Source organism: Mytilus californianus, unplaced genomic scaffold (genome assembly GCF_021869535.1).
Source record: "Mytilus californianus isolate M0D057914Y unplaced genomic scaffold, xbMytCali1.0.p SCAF_4, whole genome shotgun sequence".
NCBI classification, from domain to species: domain Eukaryota; kingdom Metazoa; phylum Mollusca; class Bivalvia; order Mytilida; family Mytilidae; genus Mytilus; species Mytilus californianus.
The window spans coordinates 102361684-102388190 of record NW_026262690.1 but is presented as its reverse complement, the minus strand read 5'-3'; the positions used below and the strand labels follow the sequence as shown (position 1 = coordinate 102388190).

General features: G+C 31.4%; 1 protein-coding gene across 1 annotated transcript; it reads left to right on the top strand.

Moving 5' to 3' along the window:
• Window positions 1–1234: 1234 nt before the first annotated feature.
• On the top strand, window positions 1235–25515 carry LOC127698946 (E3 ubiquitin-protein ligase synoviolin B-like). The gene is made up of 14 exons (XM_052202723.1): window positions 1235–1416; window positions 3000–3092; window positions 3607–3759; window positions 5025–5073; window positions 7187–7290; window positions 8322–8448; window positions 9357–9456; window positions 9924–9989; window positions 11206–11465; window positions 12558–12629; window positions 15820–16005; window positions 16617–16794; window positions 19502–19626; window positions 20675–25515. Exons 1-14 carry the CDS (start codon window positions 1264–1266, stop codon window positions 20866–20868), a joined length of 1860 nt encoding a protein of 619 aa, XP_052058683.1. The 5' UTR covers window positions 1235–1263; the 3' UTR covers window positions 20869–25515.
• Window positions 25516–26507: the final 992 nt, after the last annotated feature.

Here is a 26507-nt window from a genome sequence, read left to right as displayed (position 1 = left end):
CATAGTTGATTTTTGTAAAAAGTGGAGAGTTTTCATCCAAGGAATGTTCACACTAGTGTTTTTGAACCAGGAATGATTACACTAGTGATTTTGTACCGGAATGATTGCACTAGTTATTTTTATACCCGGCGGGATTACTTACACTAGTGCTTTAGATCCATTCATTGATGAAGTCAGAGACATATAATACTATGTCTCTGATGAAGTGATTCAGTAGTACTCCGATTTTGAACACACGATAACACAATAATGCTTATTAAAGAATGAGTTTTAAACAATCTTTCTATGCAAATCTATAAAATCATATGCTTTTAAATTGTCACTAATTGTAATATTTATATTTATTGGATTGCCGAAGTTTTTCTATGTATTTGCTTTTCGGTCGACTTGGATATTAAATCATATCTTCTATGTCAATATCAAAAGATGCTTCTGTAATTGAAACTTTATGCAAGAACAAATCTGCTCTTTAAATTAATTGGTTTGAATCAAGTTCAATGTCCTGATCATTGATAAAGTATTTTGAGTTATAAAAATATCCTCCTCATCATCATCAATATTATTTACTAGATTGACTCAGATTAATAAAACTGGCCAAGTTCCTTGAAAATCATTTTAATTTTAACCCATTTATTTATGTAAACAATACACCGATCTAATACAAACAAAACAACGATATCAAGATAGACGCTTTCATACTATTTACATCAAATATTCTCTAGTGAAAAACAGTTACCCGGAATAAACACACGGCGGAATGAAAGTACGCTTACACAAGGACGTATATTAGTCTAGATGTTAGTTATATGTCCTTGGTCACTGTTATAGGAGCCTACTAGTATAATTTTACAATTTTTCTTATATCCAGTTATCTAATTTGCTAAATTTCATAATTTATAACTAAAAGTTATATATCAAAGACAAATCATTTTTATTATTTCCCACATGGATTTCCTCAAGCTGCTCTAGTTTGTACAGTCGTGATGTCACGTTGCACGTGTCATCTCAATTTTATCACATCAGAGCATATTAAGTATAATACAAAACATCGCGTTACGAACGTGGCAATCCAATTTCATTTAATACATATTGTTACAAATCCAATAATTTATAGCCACGACACACTAATGGGAAGTAACTTTAAAAAGCTGATAAATCAGCCTTTCTGTCAAAGGGACTTAATTCATATATCTTCGGAATTGTTCATATTGTTTGGAGTACATCTAGAGTTTACTCTAATTTCAAACGCCATTTTGTGATGAGATGTCAAACCTAAATGTTTTGAAAATGAGAACGGTTTTGTTGACGGGGTTAAGTTTTGTTCTTACAGGAGCAGTAATTGGAAATGCCTACTATCAAAAGAAACAGTTTTATCCTTCTGTTGTTTACATTACCAAATCGAACCCAAGCATGGCTGTAAGTGAAACTGTAACCTCTCTTTTTGATATGTATCTGTTGAAAGTCGACCTGAATTGACACTTCACTGTACACTTCCCTCTCAGTTTCTTTATAATCTCGAAAAGGCAATGTACCTTTTGTCGTTTTGGATGAACAAGGCACTGCCTAAAATGGATATGACATATGTTCGTTCCAGTAGCAACGTCAACCACAGAGTCCAGATAATATCCTTTAAATTTGATAAATATGTCTATTAGTATTATAAACATGTAATGTATGAACTGTTAATGGAGAAAGAAACTAAAAATAAAATCTGTAATGAATACAAACCGTGGTATATTTTAGGAGATAAGGGATGTAGGTTAATGGGGAAAACAATCCAAACAATACCTAAAAAGAGACAGTGTCTTATTTGTTTAATCAGTTCAACCACTAACACTGTGTATAAAAGTATGAGAATCTGTAGAAGCAAATTAGAGGTATGATATCACACACCATTGGGGTTTCAGGGCCTTCTTTTGTCTATTGAAACATATGATGATGCCAAAAATTAAAGAGACTCTATATACATGTATATGTAGTCTCCATCATGTAAAATAGGTAGCAGTATTTGGTCAAATATTTTTAAACTATCAATCTCATTCATTCAAGATGATATTTTTCACTTATCTGCGGTCGTATCCAGCTGCGCTCGGCGAAGCACATTTATTCAATATGACATAAATTGAATTTTATCCTTGGCTTCCAGTTTGGAGTGCAAACTGGTTCATTTCTGTTTTAACTATCTGAATTAAAACCTGTGGCACAAGCTCGGATAACAGATTCTTGCTAGATCGTTATTATTAGTTATTCAAGTTTTAAACAAATAATGATTGTTCAGAAAAACAACTTACTAATGTCTAGTGGTCATGGTGGTCAGCTTAAGAAGAATTTTGTTGATTTTTTAAAGAATTTGTGCTTGTTGACCTCCCATCATGGCTGCAAAGGGAAACAACTTTTACTGAAATTATATCAATCGAAAACTATCTATTTGGGTTCCTGACTTGAAACAGGCAAAGTAAAACTAGTTATTGAGCAATAAATAATTCTGTCCTGCCTGTTTGCAAATGCAGCAGCAACCTCAATCAGTTGAGTATACAAACAGTACATTTAAAGACCAAGAGAAAAAACCTGTTTAAAGTTAAAAAAAAACCACTGAACTGGTAATAAGCAAGGCAACAAAAATGCAGGTCACTACATGTACCATATCAAAGAATGCTTGCAATTTCTGCTAGCAAGCTAAATTACTTTACCTGGTGATATATAAACCTCATGCCATTGTACAACCTAGCATGTATCAATTGCAGCAAAATCATGAAAAGTGCAGGAAGACATGATCTTGTGCAATGCCTAAAGTTTTTGTACAGAATGTTGACAAAATGGTTGAATTCAATACAGAAAAAATGAATTGATAAAAACATTTAGACAAGTGTTGTTTCCAATTATATTCAGGATGCTGATATGCATGCTTTTCTAGACACACATATATATATACAATTTTTAAATTTCCTGAGCTTGATACCCTGTAAATACTAATAATAGAGCATTTATTTGTTTTGCAGATGTTGTATATTCAGGCCTTTGTCTTTGTAATACTGATGGGTAAACTGATGAGGAAAGTATTCTTTGGTCAGCTTAGACCTGCTGAAATGGAGGTAATAATTAAATCATTGAAGTAAAACTCTGAGGTTTTCTGAACTAAGCAATCATTGCCAAAAGTCAAGTCAATCAGAGTGGATAAAATTCATGTAGATTGGAAGCTTTATAACCAAAATGCCTTAAAAAGAATAGAGAAAAATTTCTAAAACGCATTTTTTTTTTGTGTGGGGGGAGGGGGGGTCAATTCGCAACAGCAAAGTGTATTGCACATTGCACAAAAGCAAAAAATTGAATATAAATTCAAATCATATAACCAATTCTAAGTTCTTTGACTACAGTTATTCTGTGTCAGAAACCTTTTATGTGTCAAATATTTAATTACAATCCAAATTCAGACCTGTATCAAGCGCGAATATTGTGTCCATTTTTGCCCCATCTGTTCAGGGTTGGACCTCTGCGGTCGTATCCAGCTGCGCTCAGCAAAGCAATTTATTATACTCTTATTTGACTTTTCATAGATTAGGCATTATCAGTGCTAGGCATTGACAATGTTTGTTTATCTATTTTCAGCATTTAATTGAGAGGTCATGGTATGCTGTAACAGAAACCTGTCTAGCCTTCACAGTATTTAGAGATGACTTTAGTCCCAGATTTGTAGCTCTTTTTACCATACTTCTTTTTCTTAAGTGTTTCCATTGGCTAGCAGAGGACAGAATAGATTATGTAAGTATCACAGTGGAAAAGTCAGATTACTATAAAACTATATAAATAATTTATACATAACATATAAATGGAATTGGTAGCAAACATGACATTATATACATAACAGTTAATTAAATCAATCTCTGATGACAACAATGTTCAAAATTTTGAAATGTAATTTTTAATTCTTTCAATATTTCACAGTTATATTTAGAAATAACAGTATAACAGTATTGTATTTGTAAAAAGTTCATTGGAGTTTAATAAATTTTAATCAATTGTTTATTCAATCTCATTGGTTGACGGATTGATTGTTATTTGGTTATTGTCCAGTTGGAGATAAGTCATGCAAATTTAGGACGAGAATAATTTACATCGAACAGTGGATGTACCAGACTGGAAGGCACACAAATATGGACTTCCACTTGAAAAAAGGATATGTTTTATAAGAGCAAACATATACATATAGTGTTGCTACAGGCCACCTACAGACTCTAGCTACAGGCCACCTACAGACTCTTAGCTACAGGCCACCTACTGACTTTTAGCTCACCAAATAAATCTATATAGTCTTGCCACAGGCCACCTACAGACTCTAGCTCACCAAATAAATCTATATACTGTAAACCAACTTATTTTCGCGGATACTTTTTTTCGCGTTTTACCCTTTCTAGAATACTTCGCGACTATTTAATTTCACGATTTTCTAATTTCCTTGAAGGAAGGATCCAAGTCTTGCATATTCGCGACGATTTATATTTGCGTTATTTTTCTACTCGCGAAAATAAATCGCTCGCGAAAATAAGTTGGTGTACAGTAGTCTTGCTACAGGCCACCTACAGACTTTAGCTCACCAAATAAATCTGTATAGTCTTGCTACAGGCCACCTACAGACTTTAGCTCACCAAATAAATCTGTATAGTCTTGCTACAGGCCACCTACAGACTTTAGCTCACCAAATAAATCTGTATAGTCTTGCTACAGGCCACCTACAGACTTTAGCTCACCAATTAAATCTGTATAGTCTTGCTACAGGCCACCTACAGACTTTAGCTCACCAAATAAATCTGTATAGTCTTGCTACAGGCCACCTACAGACTCTTTAGCTCACCAAGTAAATCTATATAGTCTTGCTACAGGCCACCTACAGACTCTTAGCTCACCAAATAAATCTATATAGTCTTGCTAAAGGCCACCTACAGACTCTAGCTCACCAAATAAATCTGTTCTATTTCACTGTCACTTATTTTATTCATGAAATGATTACTTCTAATATATATTTACAGATGGAAAGAAGTCCTGTTATTTCGTTGTTGTTTCATTTGAGGGCAATAAGTAAGTATTGAGCTGAAAGTTGATTTTAAATGAAAGTAATTACACATTCTTTGACAATACTATTTCAGTTTGTTTTATCAAGTTCCAAAGCCATACTTGTAAATGTAATTATGTTTATATTCTAATTCGTCACCTCAAACGCATATAAAGTATTTATAAAATAAAAACAAACACTTGTTACATAGGAATAGCTCGCCAGCATGTGCAGCTTACTGTTAAATTTTATTAAAACAAAATATTGAGTCCCGATGTCATGATATCGGCAACACCGCTGCGTAGTACACAACAGCCTACAAAATAGAAAAACAAAATCAGAAATCATATATACATATAAATCTTAATAATCAAACAAACAATGTCCTACTGATAGTATAAATATCTATCTATCTATGCGTGAAAACATTTCAAATATACAAGCATCTTAATCCGGGTGGGGGGGAGAGGGGTCTTAACCTAAACTAAGCTGCCTTACTGAACGGTATACGAGCTTCGAATGACCATATATCTTAAATTACTTAAACAAGACAACTATTCGCGCTTTAAAAATCCCGTGCTATTTACATAACAAATATCATACTCAATATATTTACGCAACGCGACAAATATTGACCAATCCGAAATATCATATATTTAAAACACAAACCTGTTTATCCAATATAAACACCAATAGATGGCCACTATGCGGACACACAATCACGTGTGATTGTTTACATAATAGAAAACACGTGTATGCTCAACTTTAATAAATACATGTATACTTTCAACTCATTTAACAGCTGCAGTAGAAATTAGTGTATGCGAACCATAAACCTTAGTGGTTGTCAGCTATATGAGTATATAATTTTGAAAGAATAAATCAAACTTTAAATAAATTTTATATTGGACAAATGCAATATTCCTTAGGAGGAAAACTACCTATAAAAAAACCTTGTTTAAATCATTCACAGAAAGGAGTCTGTACACTCTAGTTTTACTTGACTATTCAGAGTAATGGCTTTCAGAAAATATGGACATCAGCTTAGGTTTGTAAACCCAAAATTAAATTTGATGTCCTTTAAGTGACATCGTAAGGACGGTTTCAGATTTTTTCAGCAAAAATATGCAGATTTCAGGAAGATTTAAACTAATTTGACAAACACTACATGCAGTGCCAATAACAATTTAACAAGCTTATAGATACACACTAAATAAACTTACTATGTGAATAATTCTTTGGAAAAGGGTTGTGTTTTATATTATCGGCAATTTGTATATTTTCCCATTGATCTTACTGCCTAATATTTAAAGATCATGGACAGGACTTGATACTCGAAAATATAAGGCAATGACGTCATGTATCAGTTCAGTAAGGTTATGTGCTCAAGTCCATCTGCATCAATTTATCAATGAAATGCACACGACTTCATTCATACAACCGAACAACTATTCCAACTTTTTGTATGCGTAAAAGTATTTTTATTTATTATTTCATTTTACTTCATATTCTTAACCAAAAAAGCATACAGTTAAGACAAATTGCTGATAAAAAGAATAATGGCATTTTATTTTTTGATACTGACTTCGTAGCTGGAATATCAGCTCTCCCTAGCAGGCTCGCTTGATATTCTTGCTGATAAAGTCAGTATCAAAAACAAAAATGCCATTATTCTATATTTATTTCTCAACATAAGATATAAAATCATACAAATTTAATATTTTGGTCATTTTATTGTCAGATACCTACTTCCTGTTTGCCGATATATTGATCTTTTCAATATGTTCAATGAACTTCAAACTTTTTTTGTCGCACTTTTCTCAGAATCTACTGAACAGAAATAAATTTCATCTGATCAGTCATGCTTAAATGCTGATGTCAATAAGAAAGGCTCTATTTAAAAAGGATAATCTCTGAGATCATCATTCATAACTAATCGTTAAATGTTAGTATTGAGATATTAATAAGATGAATCGAAACCAATATCATTCTCTACCTTTTGTTTAACAGAACATCGATCTGTTCAGTCAGGGTAGAAGTGATTTCTGATCTATAGAAATTAATAGAGTGGAGAATATGTATAGCAACTGTATTAAGTCATTGGACTTTCATTTATAAACAATCGTCTTTTCTTTTCAGCTTTAATTACATTGCTGGGGATATTAGATCTGTATTTTATCAACCATGCATACTATAGTACTCTATTGAAAGGAGCTTCTGTCCAACTTGTGTTTGGATTTGAGGTAATAGTTCATATGAAATTAGTCTTTGAATTCTGTACAAGGGTTTAAACATGTTAAAGGAGGTTCATGAAAGGCTAAAAATTGGTCCTTAGATTTTTATATTTTTTTATTCAGGCCAAACTACTACAAGTTTCACTCAAATATAGTTGTGATATTACTATTAATACACAAAAAATATCTTTTTGACACCTCAGATTATTATGATTATGCATTATGTGTTGTAACGTCAGTTTTGGTTCACTTTTTCCAGTTTTTAGCATAATTAATTTTGGCCACCATCCCTGATCCAGAAAATTTTTGTTCTGAGGAATTATATATAAAGATTGGCACCTTTTGGTTGCAGAACATTTGGATTGTGAGTAGCAGCCAAGGTTTTCCTAAAGCTATTGGGTCTGAAAAACCCAATTGCTGTGCTGTTTAATATAAATTAATACAATCTGTAAGCTAACTGTTGTTTGTCATACGATACACTTTCAACAGTAAAAAAAGTCATGTGAGTAGCTTCCAAATGATTAAAGTTCTTTTCATAAAATGTTCCTTATTACTGTCAATTCACAAATTATTGCGTGCATTTATTATTGCGATTTTTGAAGAATGGACAAAAATGCAAGATTAATTAATGTGATTTCAATACAATCTGCATACCGGTACAGATATATGTATCAGATATCAGAATGTGTGTTCATATTATTGCTATACTCAATCAGTCGCATTATTCGCATTAATAAAAACCCTGCAATAATTTACTAATTTACAGAATTCAGTTTTAAAAGTGGCCTTCATGTAAAAAAAGTTGATTGATTTTATTTTCAATGATGTAGATGTAAAAAATATAGTCCATGACAAAAGTCAACAAGAATGAAATACATGTATGTACTCCTTCAATAATCATAACCTATAATTCAATCAAATTAATAGATCTTTAAATAATTTATAAATTATGATGATAGTACATTATGTAGTTCTCTTTGCAGCTTTTATGAATAATGCATGTAACTGTGATACATAATGTACTCATATTTCAATTTCAGTATGCTATACTTCTGACAGTATTATTTATGGCTTTTGTGAAGTATATATTACACACATTAGATGCACAGAATGAGAACCCATGGGAAAATAAAGCTGTTTATTTGTTGTATACAGAACTTGTATTAGGTAAATATTGTTAACACTCTATTGCTCACTTTACTATGTACTGTCTTGTAAGGCAGTGGATGGATATTACAAACAGTCTAGTAATGCAGTGTGTTAAGATTGTGCAGTTCTGATATCTTGAACCTTTAATGAAATTTGTAAGAGACCTTTTACAAAAACATTTACTAGATGTAGAGTGAAAATAATCAAAATGTTTAAACAAAATTGAATAGAATAGTACTGTATGCTTAAAGTAAATGATATTGCAACAATATATAAAATCTTCCATTGACCTCTCTCATGAACAAAGGAGAACTTTAAGAACCGAGATGAGATAATCAAAGATTATCAGCTAATATAATAGATGAAGTGATATCTATAATGAAGACGTAATGTAAAGAGGAGTAAGTAAGATTAGAAAAAAAGATATAATCAACTAATAGATAATCGTTTTAATTCTCTGAAGGACATCAGTATCAGTGCTATGTGCAATATTGCATTAATTCTTGTTGAAAACATATAAATTGATTAATTGTTCCAATTTATCCAGCAATCAATATAACATACAAGTTTCAACTTCTGTGTTGGATCATCTGTCTAAAAAAATAAAATGAATTTGAGCATTTCTGGTTATAGATATTTTACATTTGATATGAACAAATTAGAAAGATAAGCAATACTATTGTAATATGATGACAAAACAATTTTTAATCAAAAGCAACAGAAAACTTAATAGTTTTTTACTTTAAGGGAGAACGACACCTCGTAATCTGGAAAGGATGGTTATTCAGTTTCTATAGTAATTAGTTTGAAGAAAGGCATTGATAGCGAAATGATCTTTACTGATGAAATAATAATAGATATACAAATTTAATGAAGTTTTGAATAATAATGTAAACATTTTAAATAAGCTTTATTGTCTATTCTAGGTTTTATTAAAGTTGTATTGTACATGGCATTTATGATGATCATGATAAAAGTGCATACTTTCCCATTGTTTGCTATCAGACCAATGTATTTATCACTTAGGTAAGCTAACATTATCTGCTGTTTTAATTAGTATTGCCATCTAGAGTTATATTTGTAAGTGATTCATATTGATGAAGGAACTATTTTAAAATAAGGAGATGCAGTATGATTGCTAATGAGACAACTATCCACCAGAGTCCAAAAAAGTGGATGTCAAAACTATAGGTCACCTTACAACCTTAAACACTGAGCAAAGCCCATACAATATAGTCATCTATAAATGGCCATTACATGACAAAATGTGAAACAAAATTCAAACAAGAAAACCGACAGCCTGATTTATGACAAAACGAAAAATTAAATGTCTATATACATTATGTTTTAAAAAGAAAGATATAAACTCTTATGTAAGGGATGTTATTTGACTTACCTCATAAAGGTTGTGTTTTAGCCAAAAAAAAATGTGACAGTATTTTATTTCATACATTATATGGATGAATTTTGAAACTGAATGTACTTTTTTTCAGGGGATTTAAGAAAGCTTTACATGATGTGATTATGTCGAGGAGAGCCATAAGAAATATGAACACACTGTAAGTCACACAAAAATCACTCACTGTTGAAGTTTAATCAGAAATAGAACCATGTTGTTTGAACTAGTACACTCGTGCGCATGTGCGCAGGTGTGAGATTTAGTTATGCATCTGAATTTTCAAAAATGCTAAAAATATCATTGATGCCTTTATCTAACGTTCATTTCAAGTATTTTCCTGAAGAAATAACGTGGAAAGAGCTACTTAAACTCAGTCGTGCTTTGTAAACGTACACGGATTCTGCGTATCCATTTCTGGGCCGTGTTTTACCATTGTCAAGTCAACATCAGGTATTAGGAAAATGTACTTTTTAAAAACAAAAGTGAAGTTATTGACAGCGTAATTTTGCACAAATAAAGAGTCTAAGGCAGAAATTAGTACGCTGATGTTGGATACTTTGAATGGTGCACTGTCAATTTAACAGTTAACGCCAGAACATCCAATTTAAATAAAAAATCAATTTAAATATCATTTTTGTGACAAACATAATCTATATGATGCCCAACTGATTACTATGGTTGCCTGTTGTTACTAAGTCTTAAGGGATTAACATCGGGATAAGACCCAAAAAAATGTCCGGCTGGCTCAAAGATTTTTTGGCAGCCCTGGTCTGTTATACCTTTTATATCTTGTATAGACAAATTTGTTTGCATCAAGATCAAACTTTTGCATTATTTTTTTCATTCATATTTCACTTTCAGATATATGGACTTAACATAAAGATTCTGTCTAGGGTTGAAAACAATGTAAATAATTGATAACCATTTTCAAACCATTTTTCAACTTGGAGGAAACTTTGACAGAAACTTCATCATAACAATCTAGAGTAAAATTTTGACTAATTTTTTTGTAATTTTACGTATTGTACAACAAATAAATGGACTTAGTTGTTTTTTTTTGGTCACCATTAAGGTACAGTCTGAAAAAGATTTTAAAACTTGAATAACTTTTCATACCTCTTTTGAATTTTACAAAACTTTTACAGAAGATTCTTCGTAATCAAGAGATAGCACCCGGGGCAATTGCTTTTTTATCCCTTCTGTTATATTTTACTGATAAATGGACTTATTTTGTCAATCAGCATTACACTTTGACACTGATAGCAGTAATCACAAATGAAACACATGGTTCCATGGAACCCTTTATGAAATATATATTCATTTTGCAAGCTATATAGGAATGGTCTTTAAATGCTTAAAATGTCCTTTTAATTCAGTTATCCAGATGCCACAGCAGAGGAACTACAAGCTGGAGATCATACTTGTATTATATGTAGAGAGGACATGATTGAATTCAGCAAGAAACTTCCATGTAACCATATCTTTCATACTAGCTGTTTACGATCATGGTTCCAACGACAACAGACATGTCCAACATGTAGAATGGATGTTCTACAAGCTCCAAGACCACAGCAAGTGCCACAAACACCACCACCACAACAACAGCAACCTCAACAACCACAAATGCCACAAAACTGTAAGGATTGTTATTATTGTTATCCTTTGAAATCTTCATTTGTTATTATCAGTTTTGCTTGGGCAGTAAACAATTCACACATTTACATTTCTGAATGAGCAATTTTTACCTGGATTTTTTTCATAATATTTGTTAAGCAATTATGTATAAACTAATCCAGAGATTATTTTTTACTATGATTTCATTGTCTGTGCTTCATTCATCTTCTGTTTCTGACGTCATTATTATCTTTTTACGGAAAGATTTTTTTCTTACTCGTAATGGCGATGTATGAATTTTTTGTCATATTTTTTCAAAAGCTATGAATCAGAGCTTTCTAACATGTAGTATTTATCTTCATGACAGCATGCTTCACATTGTAATGTGTTTTTGTAACCATCATTCGTTAACTGCCTGTTAACAGAATACTCATAATGGGTTATCGTTAGTGATCTAGTTCAACTTTTTTTTGGTTATTATTTAATATTGGGATAGTACTGAATTTGGTATCTATATATAGAAAGCATTTAATATTGGGTTCTGTCTTATTGAATTTCATCCAAAAAATGAATTAAATGAATAATAATGAATTAAAATTGTTTCATTAATAATGAAATACTTGTTAGGCCAAGTAAATTTAATTAGTAGATTTTCATCCAAATTTTTGAAAAAAATGGGGTGGGTGGGAGGATTTTATTTTTTATTTTTTATTAGATATGAAACGCTCTTGTGACGTGTTCTTCATATATGCAAGTTTAATAATAAGGTTCTATCATGTATATACATGTATAACGAATCAAACATACAAAGAAATGCAAAAACCAAAATTTGAAACAGGATGTTATTAATGAAACGAAATTATCGACAGTTACCGGTAACGAAAATGAACAAAATCCGGAAATCGTAAATTTTTCAAAATAAAAAAAATTGGGGCGGAACGATTTCAGAGGGGCGGGCGGGGATGAAAATCTATCAATTAATTTTAATTGGCCTTACAAGGGTCTCCCTATTATTTTCTCTATGAATATTTTTTAATTGTTATTTAGTGTATTTATATACATGTATATGGCAACTGACCATTTGAGTGACGAAAATATGACTTTGTATTTACAGTATTTCAAGGATTTGCAGGTATGCCACCTATACCAGGATGGCCACCACAGCAACAGCCTGTACAACAACCAGGTAAAATATGTCTCGTCATTAACATTAATAAAATCTATTTTAGGCTAAGAACTCATATTTTTTCTAGTTCATTCATCAACATTTCAAAGTTAATTTAAATATGTTAAATTACTGTTCAATAATTTTGAAACATGAGTGCATTTTTGAACCATTTCATGACATTGATGGGGATTAATATGAAAATATGGTTATTAAACTCCTGCAAACAAAGATTAGGGTATTCAGGAAGTGTCCTGTCTGTCTGTCCCTATCTCCAAACTACCGCTCGAATCTTCTGACCAAATCAACTTTGTACAATTACAGATAATGGTATGTCAACTTTAAAGCATGAAGGATTTTTCTCCCTAGACTATATGGAATATACCACCTGAACTTAGAAAATTTAATATTATTAACTCAACTCTTCCTATATGCTTCATTAAATGTTCATGGAACTTTACACATTATAAAGAACATGAAGTAGTGCATCCGGCTCTGTTGACAAATCCCAGAGTTATGCCCCTTTACTATTAGCCATTTTTGTCGAGCCTTCGACTTTTGTCGAAAAAGCGAGACATAGCGATCCTACATTCCGTCGGCGTCGTAGTCATCGGCGGCGTCCACAAATATTCACTCTGTGGTTAAAGTTTTTGAAATTTTAATAACTTTCTTAAACTATCCTGGATTTCTACCAAACTTGGACAGAAGCTTGTTTATGATCATAAGATAGTATCCAGAATTAAATTTTGTAAAAAAAAAATCCTGTTTTTCCGTATTTAACTTATAAATGGACTTAGTTTTTCTGCCAGTTAACATGACATTCACTCTGTGGTTAAAGTTTTTAAAATTTTAATAACTTTCTTAAACTATCCTGGATTTCTACCAAACTTGGACAGAAGCTTGTTTATGATCATAAGATAGTATCCAGAAGTAAATTTGTAAAAAACAAAATTCCATTTTTTCCGTATTTAACTTATAAATGGACTTAGTTTTTCTGCCAGTTAACATTACATTCACTCTGTGGTTAAAGTTTTTAAAATTTTAATAACTTTCTTAAACTATCCTGGATTTGTACCAAATTTGGTTAGAAGCTTGTTTATGATCAAAAGCTAGTATCTTGAAGGAAATTTTTAAAAATTTTGTACCTGTTTATCAGTATTTTACTTATAAATGGACTTAGTTTTTCTTCCAGTTAACATTACATACAGTCTGCAGTTAAAGATTTAAAACATTTATTAGATTCATAAACTATCCTGGATTTTTACCAAATTGGGACAGAAGCTTCTTACAATCAAAAGATTGTATCGAATGTAATATTGTTATTATTTTTTTTCCTCATTTTTGTTGAGCCTGCTATTAACAGCAAAAGTAGGCGAGACACTGGGTTCCGCGGAACCCTTACGAATTTTTAATAGTATTTGGTATGCGCTAAATGGAAGCAGCTGCTACTACAAGCTTCACCAGATGAACACAAAACTTTGCAGATTGAAAGATCTTAATAGTAAGATGTGCCTATTAGTAAGACATCCTGAATTGTTGATAAATTCCAGAATTATATTCCTTTGTACATATAAATTTTTGATACTATTCAATATGCACATTTTATATGCAACTCCTCCTACATGTTCCCTTAGATGTTCCTGAACTTGTATAAGTAGGATCCTAACATAGTTTTAAAAAACATATTGAATAAAATAGATATTTGGGGCTAGCAGGGATATTTACCTTGCTCCAAGGCAGTTCTAGTTTTAGTGTGGACAGCAAATGTTTTTTTTTTTAAATAATCATTATTTTTTTCTTAAAGTTTGATCAAGCAGACATGCTTTAAACCCAAGGTTTGGTAACTCTAAAATAGCAATTCTTAAAGAAAGTGACATATTAAAGGGAGTTTATCAAGCATTATGCATGATCTGATCGACCCATAATTTAAAATAAACACAGCAGATACTAGAAAAGAACCGTAATGAGTTTGTCACACAAAAAATTCCATATTCTGCCAATGTTAAGTAGTGACAAATGGGTAGGCAATCAACCAAGAATTGTTTCATACCATTGACAGAAGTAACAGGAAGATCCCTATTGGGAACGCACAACACATGTATTAAACTGTTGTATGCTGAATGCCAAGTTTTAAAAGCTACAAATATTGAAACTTAGGGTGTGAATAAACCTAAATAGGGCAGTAACATTGTTACACTATATGTGCATTAAAAAGGATGGCAAACACTTATTAAAGATAAAAAAAAGATGGGACCATAAACGTTTCATTTCTTAAAGTTAGTTATGAAACAAAATTAGTGTGTATAAATACTTTTACCATAAAGTCTGAAGATATTTGCTGTTTAACCAACATGGCTGGTAGTTAAAAAAAGCATGTAGTGTTTTTAAACTATTAACATTTTTTTTGTCTCGCCTTGACAGAGTCAAAAAGCAAAACATAGGTATGCTGTTTCTGGCGTCAACAATGTGATTAGGTCTAGTTTAAGGTGAACCACTAGTGGTTGGTCAATGATATTTGGTATGCAGTTGTATTAGCACTGGCACATCTCATTTCCATGGAGATTATATGGCCCTGCCCCCTCAGTCATGGTCTATTGACTTTGAAACTTTTGCTTAGTTTACATGTATTAGTTTGTGATTAGGCCAGTTTAAGATGAACTGCTAATGTTAAGTCAATGATATTTGGTATGCAAAATTATTGGCATTTGCAAGTCTCGTTTCCATGGAGATTATATAGCCCCACCCCCTCATCATGGTTCATTGACTTTGAAATTTTTACATAGTTCACAAGTCAATGTTTGTGTTTAGGCTTCTTGAAAGAGAACGACTTATGATAAGTCTATGGTATTTGGTATGCAGTTGTGTTAGCATTGGCACATCTCATTTCCATGGAGATTGTTTTGACATGTACCTTCAGTCATGGTTCATTGACTTTGAATATTTGCATAACTTACATGTTAAAGTATTGCTATTTTAATTTCAACATTTGCATTATCAAAAGTACAAAAAGGCGAGACATATATCTGTGTTAACAGTTTATTTATTCCATTAAATTGTATAATCAATGTATCAGTCCACATTAGATGATGCTTCAATGCAAACATATTTCAATTCTTGATATTGGAATAATATCATAAATAAAAATTTGTACAGATTAAATGTGCTGGTCAAATTTTGTTACTGTTATAAGCAGATAAATTAATTTTTATAGGTACTTCTGGAGCATCCACAACTGGCACCCCAGCTACACCAACCACACCTAACACTCCAGGGAGTGGAACTTCTACAGTATCAGCCACTGGAACACATCCCTCCACAACACCACCCACATCAGTACCAAATATGCCACCCTTCATGCCACCAATGTTTCCATTTTTTATGCCATATAGTGGTCAAGGTAATATGTCAAACTAGCAATATTGATGTTTTTCTCTACAGTAAAAATACAAAATCATCAACGTCTCTTATAAAAGGTTGAAGTCAGTTGAAAACTATGAATACAGATCAATCATGCTGCTATTCACACTGTACAACTAACAGGTATCATTTGACACTTGATTTGATTTGATACACTATTGTTTACAGCTATATTGCATTTACATTTATATATTAACAGTAGGTGTTCAATTCATATAAACACTAATATTTTATTGGCTGAAATTCAAATCACGTCATGCTGACAATACAGTAAGCTAAAAAATATTGCATCCAGAAAAATAGCAAGCATTAAATTTTTGTCAAAATTTTTAAAATATTTTGTTTGCACCAAGTTCCTTGTATCCTGCTCTTTTCAAACTTGTTTTTTTGGATTTGTAAAATAATATCTCACACATAAGGCTGATTTTATTTTTGTTTTCAAAATTCATGCAAAAACCAACTAGTTTTGTCTGATTTCATTTAATTGTTATTAATTACCTTTTGGGAAATATTCATTGTTTTGTTGAACAATTATGTGGATTACATCTTTTTATGTTAGTTTATTTAAATATCTTGCATAATTTTTTTCAGGAATGCCTTTACCACCTACAAGACCTGAAGGTTTAACAGATGAAGAATTAAAAGTTATGGAAGGCCAAGAAAGACAAAACGTTGAAGCCAGAATACAATGGCTTAGAGATATACAGTGTCTTTTAGATGGTGCTATGATTCTGATACAACAATATAATACAGTAGCATCACAGTCTAGGTACAGTTCTTTACATGTCTGCAGACATACATGTAGTTATGTAATAAGTAGCTTGGACAAGATCTTCAAAAAATTTTAAAATGAACATTAGATTACCAAATATTTTTTGTTATTTTGGTCAGTTTGGTATGATATTAAGTGAAAAATATTTTATGTGTAGGTGCATAGATATCAGCATGGATTCGGTCTCTTTAAGCACACTTAATTATAGAGATAACACAGAATTTTAGTCCTTGATGAGGCATCGAGTCTGTCAGCCTTTCATAAGGACATAACTCTAATAACAAAATTTATTGGTTCTAGTTTTCTAACCTTCTCTCAAACTAACATTGATTGATTTTGATAATTAAAAATTTATAAATGTTATTATTAACAATATTTTACATGAGTTCAACAAACATATGTCAATCAAAATGTTTATGAAAGCCTTTGAAAAAATATTATTTCATGTGAATAATTGTTCTTGGATAATTTTAACGAAGACACAACAAAATATAGATTAAATTACAATCCAGTGTTGAAGAATTTTTTTTTATATAGAACAAATTGTGAAAAATTTGTGAGCAAAAGTTATAATGCAGAAGACTTCATAAGTATCATGTGCCTCATCCATTTTGCTGATATTTAGCAAATAAAATACGTTTAAACTAAATCAAAGGTGCTTTAACACTTTCAATACCTTATAGGTTTTGATCAAATTTATGTGTATATTTTTATTACCAATATATTGATGGAGTTCCTAAAACCAGTGCTGACTGAATATTTTTATGATAGTTATGTTCTTTGTAAATATAAATCATATGAAAATTGCATGTAAGCACTTTCTCTCTTTTATCAATCATATGAAATATTGAACCCTATTGAAAAATTTTATGGAAGTTAGGCCAACTAAAATTAATTAGTAGATTTTCATCCAGATTTTTGAAAAAACGGGGCGGGTGGGAGAATAATATTTTTTAATTTTTATTTCCCTCTAAACCTTTTTGTGACGTGTTGTTCATGTACAAGGATAATAATGAGCTTATATCATGTATATAATGTAATGGAATTCTACATTATTTTTCAAATACTTAAATTAATATTTCTGATTGGCAACCACTGTTCTACATGTAATTGCCGCTTTAGAAACCTATTTTTAGTAAATAGCAAAAACATGGAGAAATGTTCTCTTTTAGGCTATCTAGATCAAATTTGTTTTGCTTTCTAAGCTATGATTTGTAGTGCTCATTTAATGAAGCATATGCACTGGTATGCAACACAAATATGATCCCCAAGGGTGACTGGGGAATAGAAATATGGTCACTACAGGTCTTCTTCCAACTGGCAGTAAAAGCCTTGCCAAAGTGGGGCGTCCGTTTGGCTGTGCAGGATGTATCAAATACGCAGCCACGTCCGGTCAGAATGAGAATGTTAAATCTGATGCTTCCTGTTGAGAGAGTGCCATGCTCTCTGCACGTTAAGAACCCTTGCAACAACTCTTTGAGGGGTTCGTAGGTGGCCTGTTGCAAGGGTAAATTTCTACCCCTATCCATTATACCCTCATTTTCCATTGGCAGTCCAAATTTACCCCGACCTTCATTCCGAAAGGCCTCTATTACAGGACATACCTATTGTATTTATTGTTAATTTGTTCTCGTCCTGAAAATGCATGAAATATTTGCCACTGGACATTAAGCAACCAACAATCAACAATCAATCAAATATCATGAGTACAGAGTGAAATGAAAACTCAAACTGTGTTGAAAATACTAGGGTTGATGCTTTTAAGATTATTTTGCAAGGTGAAAATATAATCATGGTAATTACAATTCAAATCATGAACTGAACCAAAAAGAAAAAGTTGTTTAATGACTCTATTGAAGGGCTGGGGACAGAGGCTGTTTGCTGTTTGTCAACAAAAATGACAGCCTTGGGGTTAATCTAAGGGCTTGCTATAATACATTTTGTACGTTGGTTGACTCTTTGTTTTCAATATACGGTCATAAATTGCACTTGTTCGTGCTTGTGTCAATAACTTTATTCCAGTCATGTTTTTGTACCAATGCGTTCCACGATTCTTGGGCTTTGGATATCATTCACAGTCCAAATTATCTGACACAAAGTCATTGTATAAATAAAAAATATCCACGGTTTTCTATTCACTGAAATTTGTGACATACCGCGATTAGCGTTCTTAAGGGCACTGCCTATTACTCGTAACCCAAATATTTCATGCCCTTCTAGTAATCAATCTATATTCTCAGAAGATAATGTTGTCATCATTGAGCATACGAATATGTAGACTTATATTCCTCGAAGAAATACGAAAACCAAATTTGAAACAGGAAGTTTTGAATGAAGTGAAGTTATCGCCGGTTATCTGTAACGGAAATGAACAAAGTCCGGAAATCGTAAAATAAAAAAAATCGGGGCAGGACGATTTCAGAGGGGCGGGCGGGGATGAAAATCTATCAATTAATTTTAATTGGCCTTATATGCCTTAAAATTATTTTTTTAAGAAATTGACTTGTCTCTTAAGCACCTTCATTCATGCAGTTCAAAATGGATATTAATAAGTTATCTTAAAAATATTTGGATTGAAATCAAAAATGAATGCTGATTGAAACATTCTTTGGACCACTGTTCTCTTATAACAATCTAGTAGCTGTATGTTTCTGATTTGCAAATGAAACACTTGTATTTAAAGAAAAATTCTCTTTTCTTTCAGCATACCAAATATTAATTTATCTGGTACACCCAGTAATAATACACCAACAGATACAAATAAAGCTTCATCTAGTAGAGAGAAATCTAAAGAATCATCACCAGTAGTAAATAATGATAGGGATTTAGGTAAGATCAGATTTTAACTATTTATTAAATGTAAGTAAAGTTAATGAGAAATATATTGATACAGTCAAACCTTGTCTAACTGCATCTCCATAAAATGTGCACCTGCTCATAATGTGAGTCCAGGACTCCTCAACACATATCTCTATAAAATTTTTGTTCATATAGCAGACACTTCTTAATCCAGGCAGCAGGCAACAATATCAGTAGCAAAAAGGACTGAAAACAAGTCTAAAACGAGCAGCTCTGATGAAATGTGCACAGTGAAAATATCCAAACAAATTAATTTTAAAGTTTTCAGACTTGTATCTAAAAACCTGGATGGTATACCCATGTTTTTTCTTGATTTAAAAACACTTTTCAATTTCAGGTTATGTTTCTTTTCTCAAAATGGAATATAGCATTGTCAATTCCTGTGGTTTTTGCAATTTTAGGTCATTAACATCATTTTGATTTTTAACTGTTGCATTCATTACAAAATCTTATAAAGTGACTTGCAAATACATGTTAAAAACAAGTGGCCTGTGAGGTAATGACATATTAAAAAGCACTAGAAATAAACAATTTGACATAGTAAAATGATTACAAGTATTAACAAAAAAAGTATATTATTGAAAAGGGCAATAAAACCAGTAACAGAAATGAATTTACCAACAAAGAAACAATTGAAAAAACTTTTGATTTTGAGAAGTGAAGAAAAATGTCCCTAACTATCTTCATTAACTGTTAAATCTTCATATTATGAATCAAAATACCCAAATTTACTTGAACTATCTATGTGAAGATAAATTATGATAAAAGCTTGTTCTGTTCTTGACATAAAAGTTGAAATTATCATTGTCCAGCGCAATGCCTCTTAAACATCTAGAATTTTGATAAATTTTACATAGTTGGGGATCACTACCTGAAGATGTGAAGGAAAATAATCTGTCTCCCGTGTTAAAGGAGGGATAATTGAATTTACTTTATACTTCAATATACTAATAGTATTGTAGGGCAAGGGGTATCCTTTTGTAATATCTGTCACAATTCAAGTTTGTTTTTGTTTCAGATAAAGATTTATCTGATTTAGAAGGAGCTACAGGCTACACTCCACCAACAGAAGAAATGATACCCAGCTGGGAGGATCCTTCACAAGAAGAACATGAGGATGAACAACATGAAGTGCGACGAAGACGATTAGAAAAGTTTTCACAACCTAGTCCTAATAATCATATTGTAAAAGAGAAGGCAGCCACAGACTAAAACAATGACTAGCTTCAATGTTAATCCATGCACCAGGAACACACCTTGCCTGAAATGACAAAAAACTATCCATCTGAAAAAGCTATTTTGCTATGTTTAAGTTGTGCAAATATTGAATACAACAGAAATTATTTGAATTACCAAAATTTTAGCAGAAATTTTCTTTATGCTAAAAGTGCATTGATATTTTGTAAAATGCAGATGCTTATCTTGATCTCTGTACATCTAATTAGCATATTGTTTTGCTCTGTCATGAATGTTGCTTGGCGCATAGATTTATCCTTATTTGTATGTCTCTCTGGATTTAGTATAATTGTGCAGACAATGTAAAAATATTGAGATGTGGTATGATTGTCAATGAGTCAACTATCCAACAGGGTCCAAATGACGTGGATTGAAGGGATTATAGGTCATCTCACAGCCTTCAACAATAAGCAAAACCCATACTGTATAGTCCGTTATTAAAAAAAACCACTAGACTAAATATGAAACAATTCAAATGAAAAAACCAACAGCCTAATTTTTGACAAACCAAGACACGAAAAAAAACCAGATATAACAGACAGCAACCAACAATAACTTCTTAATTACAGGCTCCTCTCCTGAACTGGAACAGGCACATGAATGTTGTAGGGTTAAACATATATTTTAAGAGCTCTTAACCCTTCCACTAACCTGGTACAAAGGTATAACAACACAACACAAGAACAAACTGTAAAAATCAGTTGGAAATGACTGACAAGACCATTTCTTAAAAACCATTCACCTCTCTAATCTCCTTATGTATATAACATTGATTTGAAAATATTTTAGTTACCTACCTTTACCTACATTTGCATGTGTGTATGATTTAGTGTACTTATGATGATATCATTATATCTTTGTTTACATGGTAGAAATTTGAGTGAGAGTTGAGTTTCCCCAATAAAAAGTGTCCACAAAGGAATTTTATACACCAGTTTAAGACAGGATGTTATATGGTTTACCAATGTTAGTCCATCTGTTCTTCCACCATCACTTTGTTCAATAACTCAGATTGATGGAAGAAAGCTCCCTTTTGATTTTTCACATATCACTCACTATCTCAAGTATGCCTGGATTGATTTCCTTAAAACTTTACATTATTTTTTAGATTGATAAAAAAAAGCTCCATTCAATTTTTTAAAGTTTTCGGGTTTGTCGTTCTAGATTTACAAGAATTTGTCAGATTAAAAGTAAATTGTTTACATGTTGTACCATGACTTTAGTTTGCTGGAATTGATTTACTGACAACTTAATTGTTGGAATTGGTGAAAATGATAAACCATTTGATTTAAACAAATTTCCAATAGATCATTCCAGAGTTATGGGACTTTGACCGTCAGATAGATAAAAGGCATTTTTTTAATTTCATGCTTGGAACAAATTACTACAAACTCAACACTTGTTGGGATTGGTAAATATAGAATTGCTAAAGATTTTGAAAATTTTCTGGTTTGTCATTCCAGAGTTTATGGAACTTTCAACAGTCATATTTGACATAATATTTGTACACCTTAGGGTATCCTCATGCACATTTTTCTACTGAGCCATTTTGTTTACTTTGGATTAAATGTTGTCTAAATATCCCATTTTATTTTTGCAATAAGTTCAATATTCACAATTAGGGTGTATCATGCACTCTTGTTGCAGTGTTTTAATAAAGGAGATGGGGCAATAAGACCCTTATTTGTCCCAAATATTACTGCAATATTAATCTTACATTGTCTTAACTAGACTTAGGTAAACGGTATTCAGAAAATAAAAACAAATTTCATAGTAGGTTTTATCATACATAACATTTGGTCTAATTTAAAAGTGATTGACAAACAATTTTTATAAGTGTCCGCCACCTTTGGATGTAACAGATTTAAAACAGAAACATGTTTAAGCAAATTAACAAACATGGGGAAAATCAACAACTTACTAACAGCAATTTTTAGATAAACCACATTGAATAAGAGTTAACAAAATAATGTATAAGATAATTTGATGAAATGTCCACATATATACTGTAATCCAGACATAGACTACAAATAACTGAAAAGTTATTTATACCATCTACTGTCAGAATATGAAATATTTTAATTCCAACTACAAGACATGTACAAACTATCTCACAATTAAAACAAAAAATTAAGGGTTAACCATTCTGATCATTATACTACAACCATAGAATATCTCTGGTCAATGATCTTATGAATATGAACATACACATTGATTTTGTAATGCAATTGTTTGGAAAAGATGCACATATAATTACATAACTAACTCTAAAAAAAATTTAAAAGTTCGTTGTTTCAGTAAACAGTCAAAACGATTTAAACATTCCGTTTAACAAGTCAGCAGTTTTGTCTTTTGTCTTGTTTGGGTTTTTTTTCTTACTTTGATTTTCTTTGGTTGTATCAGTGCGTGACTTCTTTTTCTTTGCTTTCTATAAATTAAGCTTTATTATTTTTTAGTTTTACTGTTATCATATATGTGTATTGTATATGTAAGGAGACGACTTAATATAAGTTGCAATATCTTTTATCCAATCCTATTGCTTGGAGATTGCATGGAATTGTATAGTGAGACTATATAAATCCTTGGTGATTGTAATGAAATTTTAATTAATTAATACTGGAATCATATTAACCATAGCACATTTTATTTAAAGTCCTTCATACTAAAAATTTAACATTTTTTAAAACCCTTTTGATACACTTGTTTGTGTTGAATGGTACAGTTTTTGCGTCAAAAGTTGTACTTTTTTTTTCAAATAAGTTCCTTCACATTTAATTACACATGTTGTACAAGGGACTTGTTGATGAATGGGTGCAAATGTTAAAAGTGATAGTGTAAGGAATGAATTTTGTCATTTCATTTGTATACAACTATATTTGTTTTCATTATTTCAAACAAACTTTGTCAAAGAGAGAATTAATGACTAGTAACCATTACCATTAATGTTTGATCAGTCAAGAACTCTTTTAACTATATTTTGCATAGAAATATATATGCTCAAGTTTTCGTACCATAGTGTCAAAGTTTATTTTATAATTATGAGTTTTAGGTAAGGTGTGTTCGATTCCTTGTTAATATAGAAACAAATCTAGTGCAATTAATGTAATAACACTTTGCCAATTGCTGGTAGATATTGATTACATACCTAGTGTGATACTGGTTGGTTTTATTTGTGTCTTCTCTGTTCCTCAGTAGCATATCAGGTGAAATTTAAGTCAATACTTACTTAAATTTCACTATAAACCTTAAATCTCTTATTAAGATATCATTTTAATAGTATCTGACAATGGTTACATTTCATAATTATTTATTGTATATCATATTAAAGCACATGTCATATGTATTTCATATACTATTGCAGACTATTATTATTTGAATAGAGTATTGGTTTCCAAAATGTCAGCAAAATAAGTGTGACATACATTTTTCGGTTACTATTTCTTCAATCTTTTTATTGTATTACTCATCATGATCTCATTTTTTTAAAAGTTAAAAGTGTTGTGTGGGATCTGACTGTAATTTTTACTTCGTAAGTACATTCAACATTTGTGGTAAAAATGGAATTGCGAAATAAGTGATTACCAAAAGATATTAAAAAAATTTTTAAAAAGCTGAAGTACATCAAAACTATCAAAACATGCCCATAAGGATTGTATAGGCAGATATACAGTTTGTCCTACCTATATAAAGTTTTCTAAAGAGAATTGTGTGTTATATGAAATATTTTGAAATTTTTTTTTGTGTGAATAATTTATTGCCAGATACGGTATGCTTTTTTGAATTCTATATATATTTGACAATATACAGAGTACTTATATATCTTAGCTTTTCAAATTTTTGGGTTTAAACATGTCAGATAATGAAGGTAATTGCTTAATAAGAAATTGAGAAACAAAAAACAAAAGGTCAAAACTATCCTGTCTTTTCTGTTATATGCAAGATTTTCCTGGTTTTTTTAAATTTTATCTCTGTATAATTCTTTCTTTACAAACATTTAGTTATTCCTTTATTTTCAGATCTCCGTTTCATTTATACTTGCACCCATGCACTGTACTGTATCTCTGATCTTTTAAATGAGTGTTCATGTATAGCTGATCATTGAGGTGCTAGTCATTTATCATTCCATTATAGAATGTTCATGTATGTGTGACATTATATATATATGTGTGTGTGTGTGTGTGTGTGTGAAATAGAGGTTCCTTTATTATTATATATATAAAGTTTGTTATAAATGAGAGTTTGCTAGTAGTTGTTTATTGTGTGGAATATATTTTGAGTTCTTTGTGATTTAAAAATTATTCCAAAACAGTTTTAATAGAGATGATGTATTACATAAGAAATGTTGTGGTGGTTTCATTAACAAATAAAAGCCACAATTTTTACCAATTAAATAATTTTACTTTCAAAGTAATTCTATAAACCAGACAAACTGTAATAGTCATTATTGAATGATTGGATTGGATGATAGTTATGGTTTTACCTGTATTTTAAAGGTGATGGTCAGGGCTTGTGATCATCTCATTATTATCATGCTGGATCTATAAGGTAGTCAGTTGTTTCTGATAATTTATGAATGTAAAGATATGAAGTATATTGCTGAATAAAAGGAAAATTTAGATATAACTTTTGGTAATTTTTGCCACATGCTGAAAATTATGTAGCATGCATTTGGTTGATGAAGGTTTTGCTTCTTAACCATCTTTACTAATACATCTTAGGAGAAAAACTACTTGTAATTCATATAAAAATAAGGAGATGAGGTATGATTGCCAATGAGACAACTATCCAACAAAGTTCAAATGAAGTGGATGCAAGCAATTATAGGCAACCGTACGGCCTTCAACAACGAGAAAAATTCATACCCTATAATGGGCTATAAAAGGCCCCAACATGAAAAATATGAGAAAACTTATGGCCTAATTTATAACCAAAATTTTTACGTAAAACAAATAGGACAGACATAACCAAAGACAACCACTAAACTACAGGCTCCTGGCTTGGGACAGGCACATATAGAATGTGGCAGGGTTAAACATGTTTGAAGGCGGCAACCCTCCCCTAACCTGGGCTAATGGTGCAATGGCACAACACCATAACAAACTATAAATTATAAACAAATAGGAGAAACAGCAAAAAATGACAACCACTAGATTACAGGCTCCTGACTTTGGACTGGCACATATAGAATGTGGGGGATTAAACAGGTTTGAAGGTGCCAACCCCTCCCCCTTACCTGGGACAGTGGTGTAACAGTACAACATAAGAACACACTATAAAGATCAGTTGAAAATGGCTTAAAACACAAAGTACAGATCTGAGAGTAATCACAGTAACTGACAGCTAGTTCAAAGCCAATAACAACTAATATAAAAATCATCTGTCTAAGACTAAAATATCAATCAGTACACATTCAACATCCAGTGAATTTTGTGTAAAGATGTCATTAACCTTCAGAGAAAAACTTGACCTTGTGAAATGCCAAAAAATAGATATAGACAGATTGTAGTAACGTGAATATTAAAAGATATAATTACAGTGTTGAATTGATAACCTTTTAGAATAAGTTTATTTAAAGGATTGATAAGATTACCCAGATCGTATCTAAATTTCCGGGC

What these genes read in the sequence shown, in the direction of transcription:
- LOC127698946 (XM_052202723.1), top strand. Translation starts at nt 1,264, where the DNA reads ATGTCAAACCTAAATGTTTTGAAAATGAGAACGGTTTTGTTGACGGGG. An exon ending in ACAGTAGCATCACAGTCTAG is followed by an intron (nt 16,795 to 19,501) that starts GTACAGTTCTTT and finishes CTTTTCTTTCAG; the next exon opens with CATACCAAATATTAATTTAT. An exon ending in AAATAATGATAGGGATTTAG is followed by an intron (nt 19,627 to 20,674) that starts GTAAGATCAGAT and finishes TTTTTGTTTCAG; the next exon opens with ATAAAGATTTATCTGATTTA.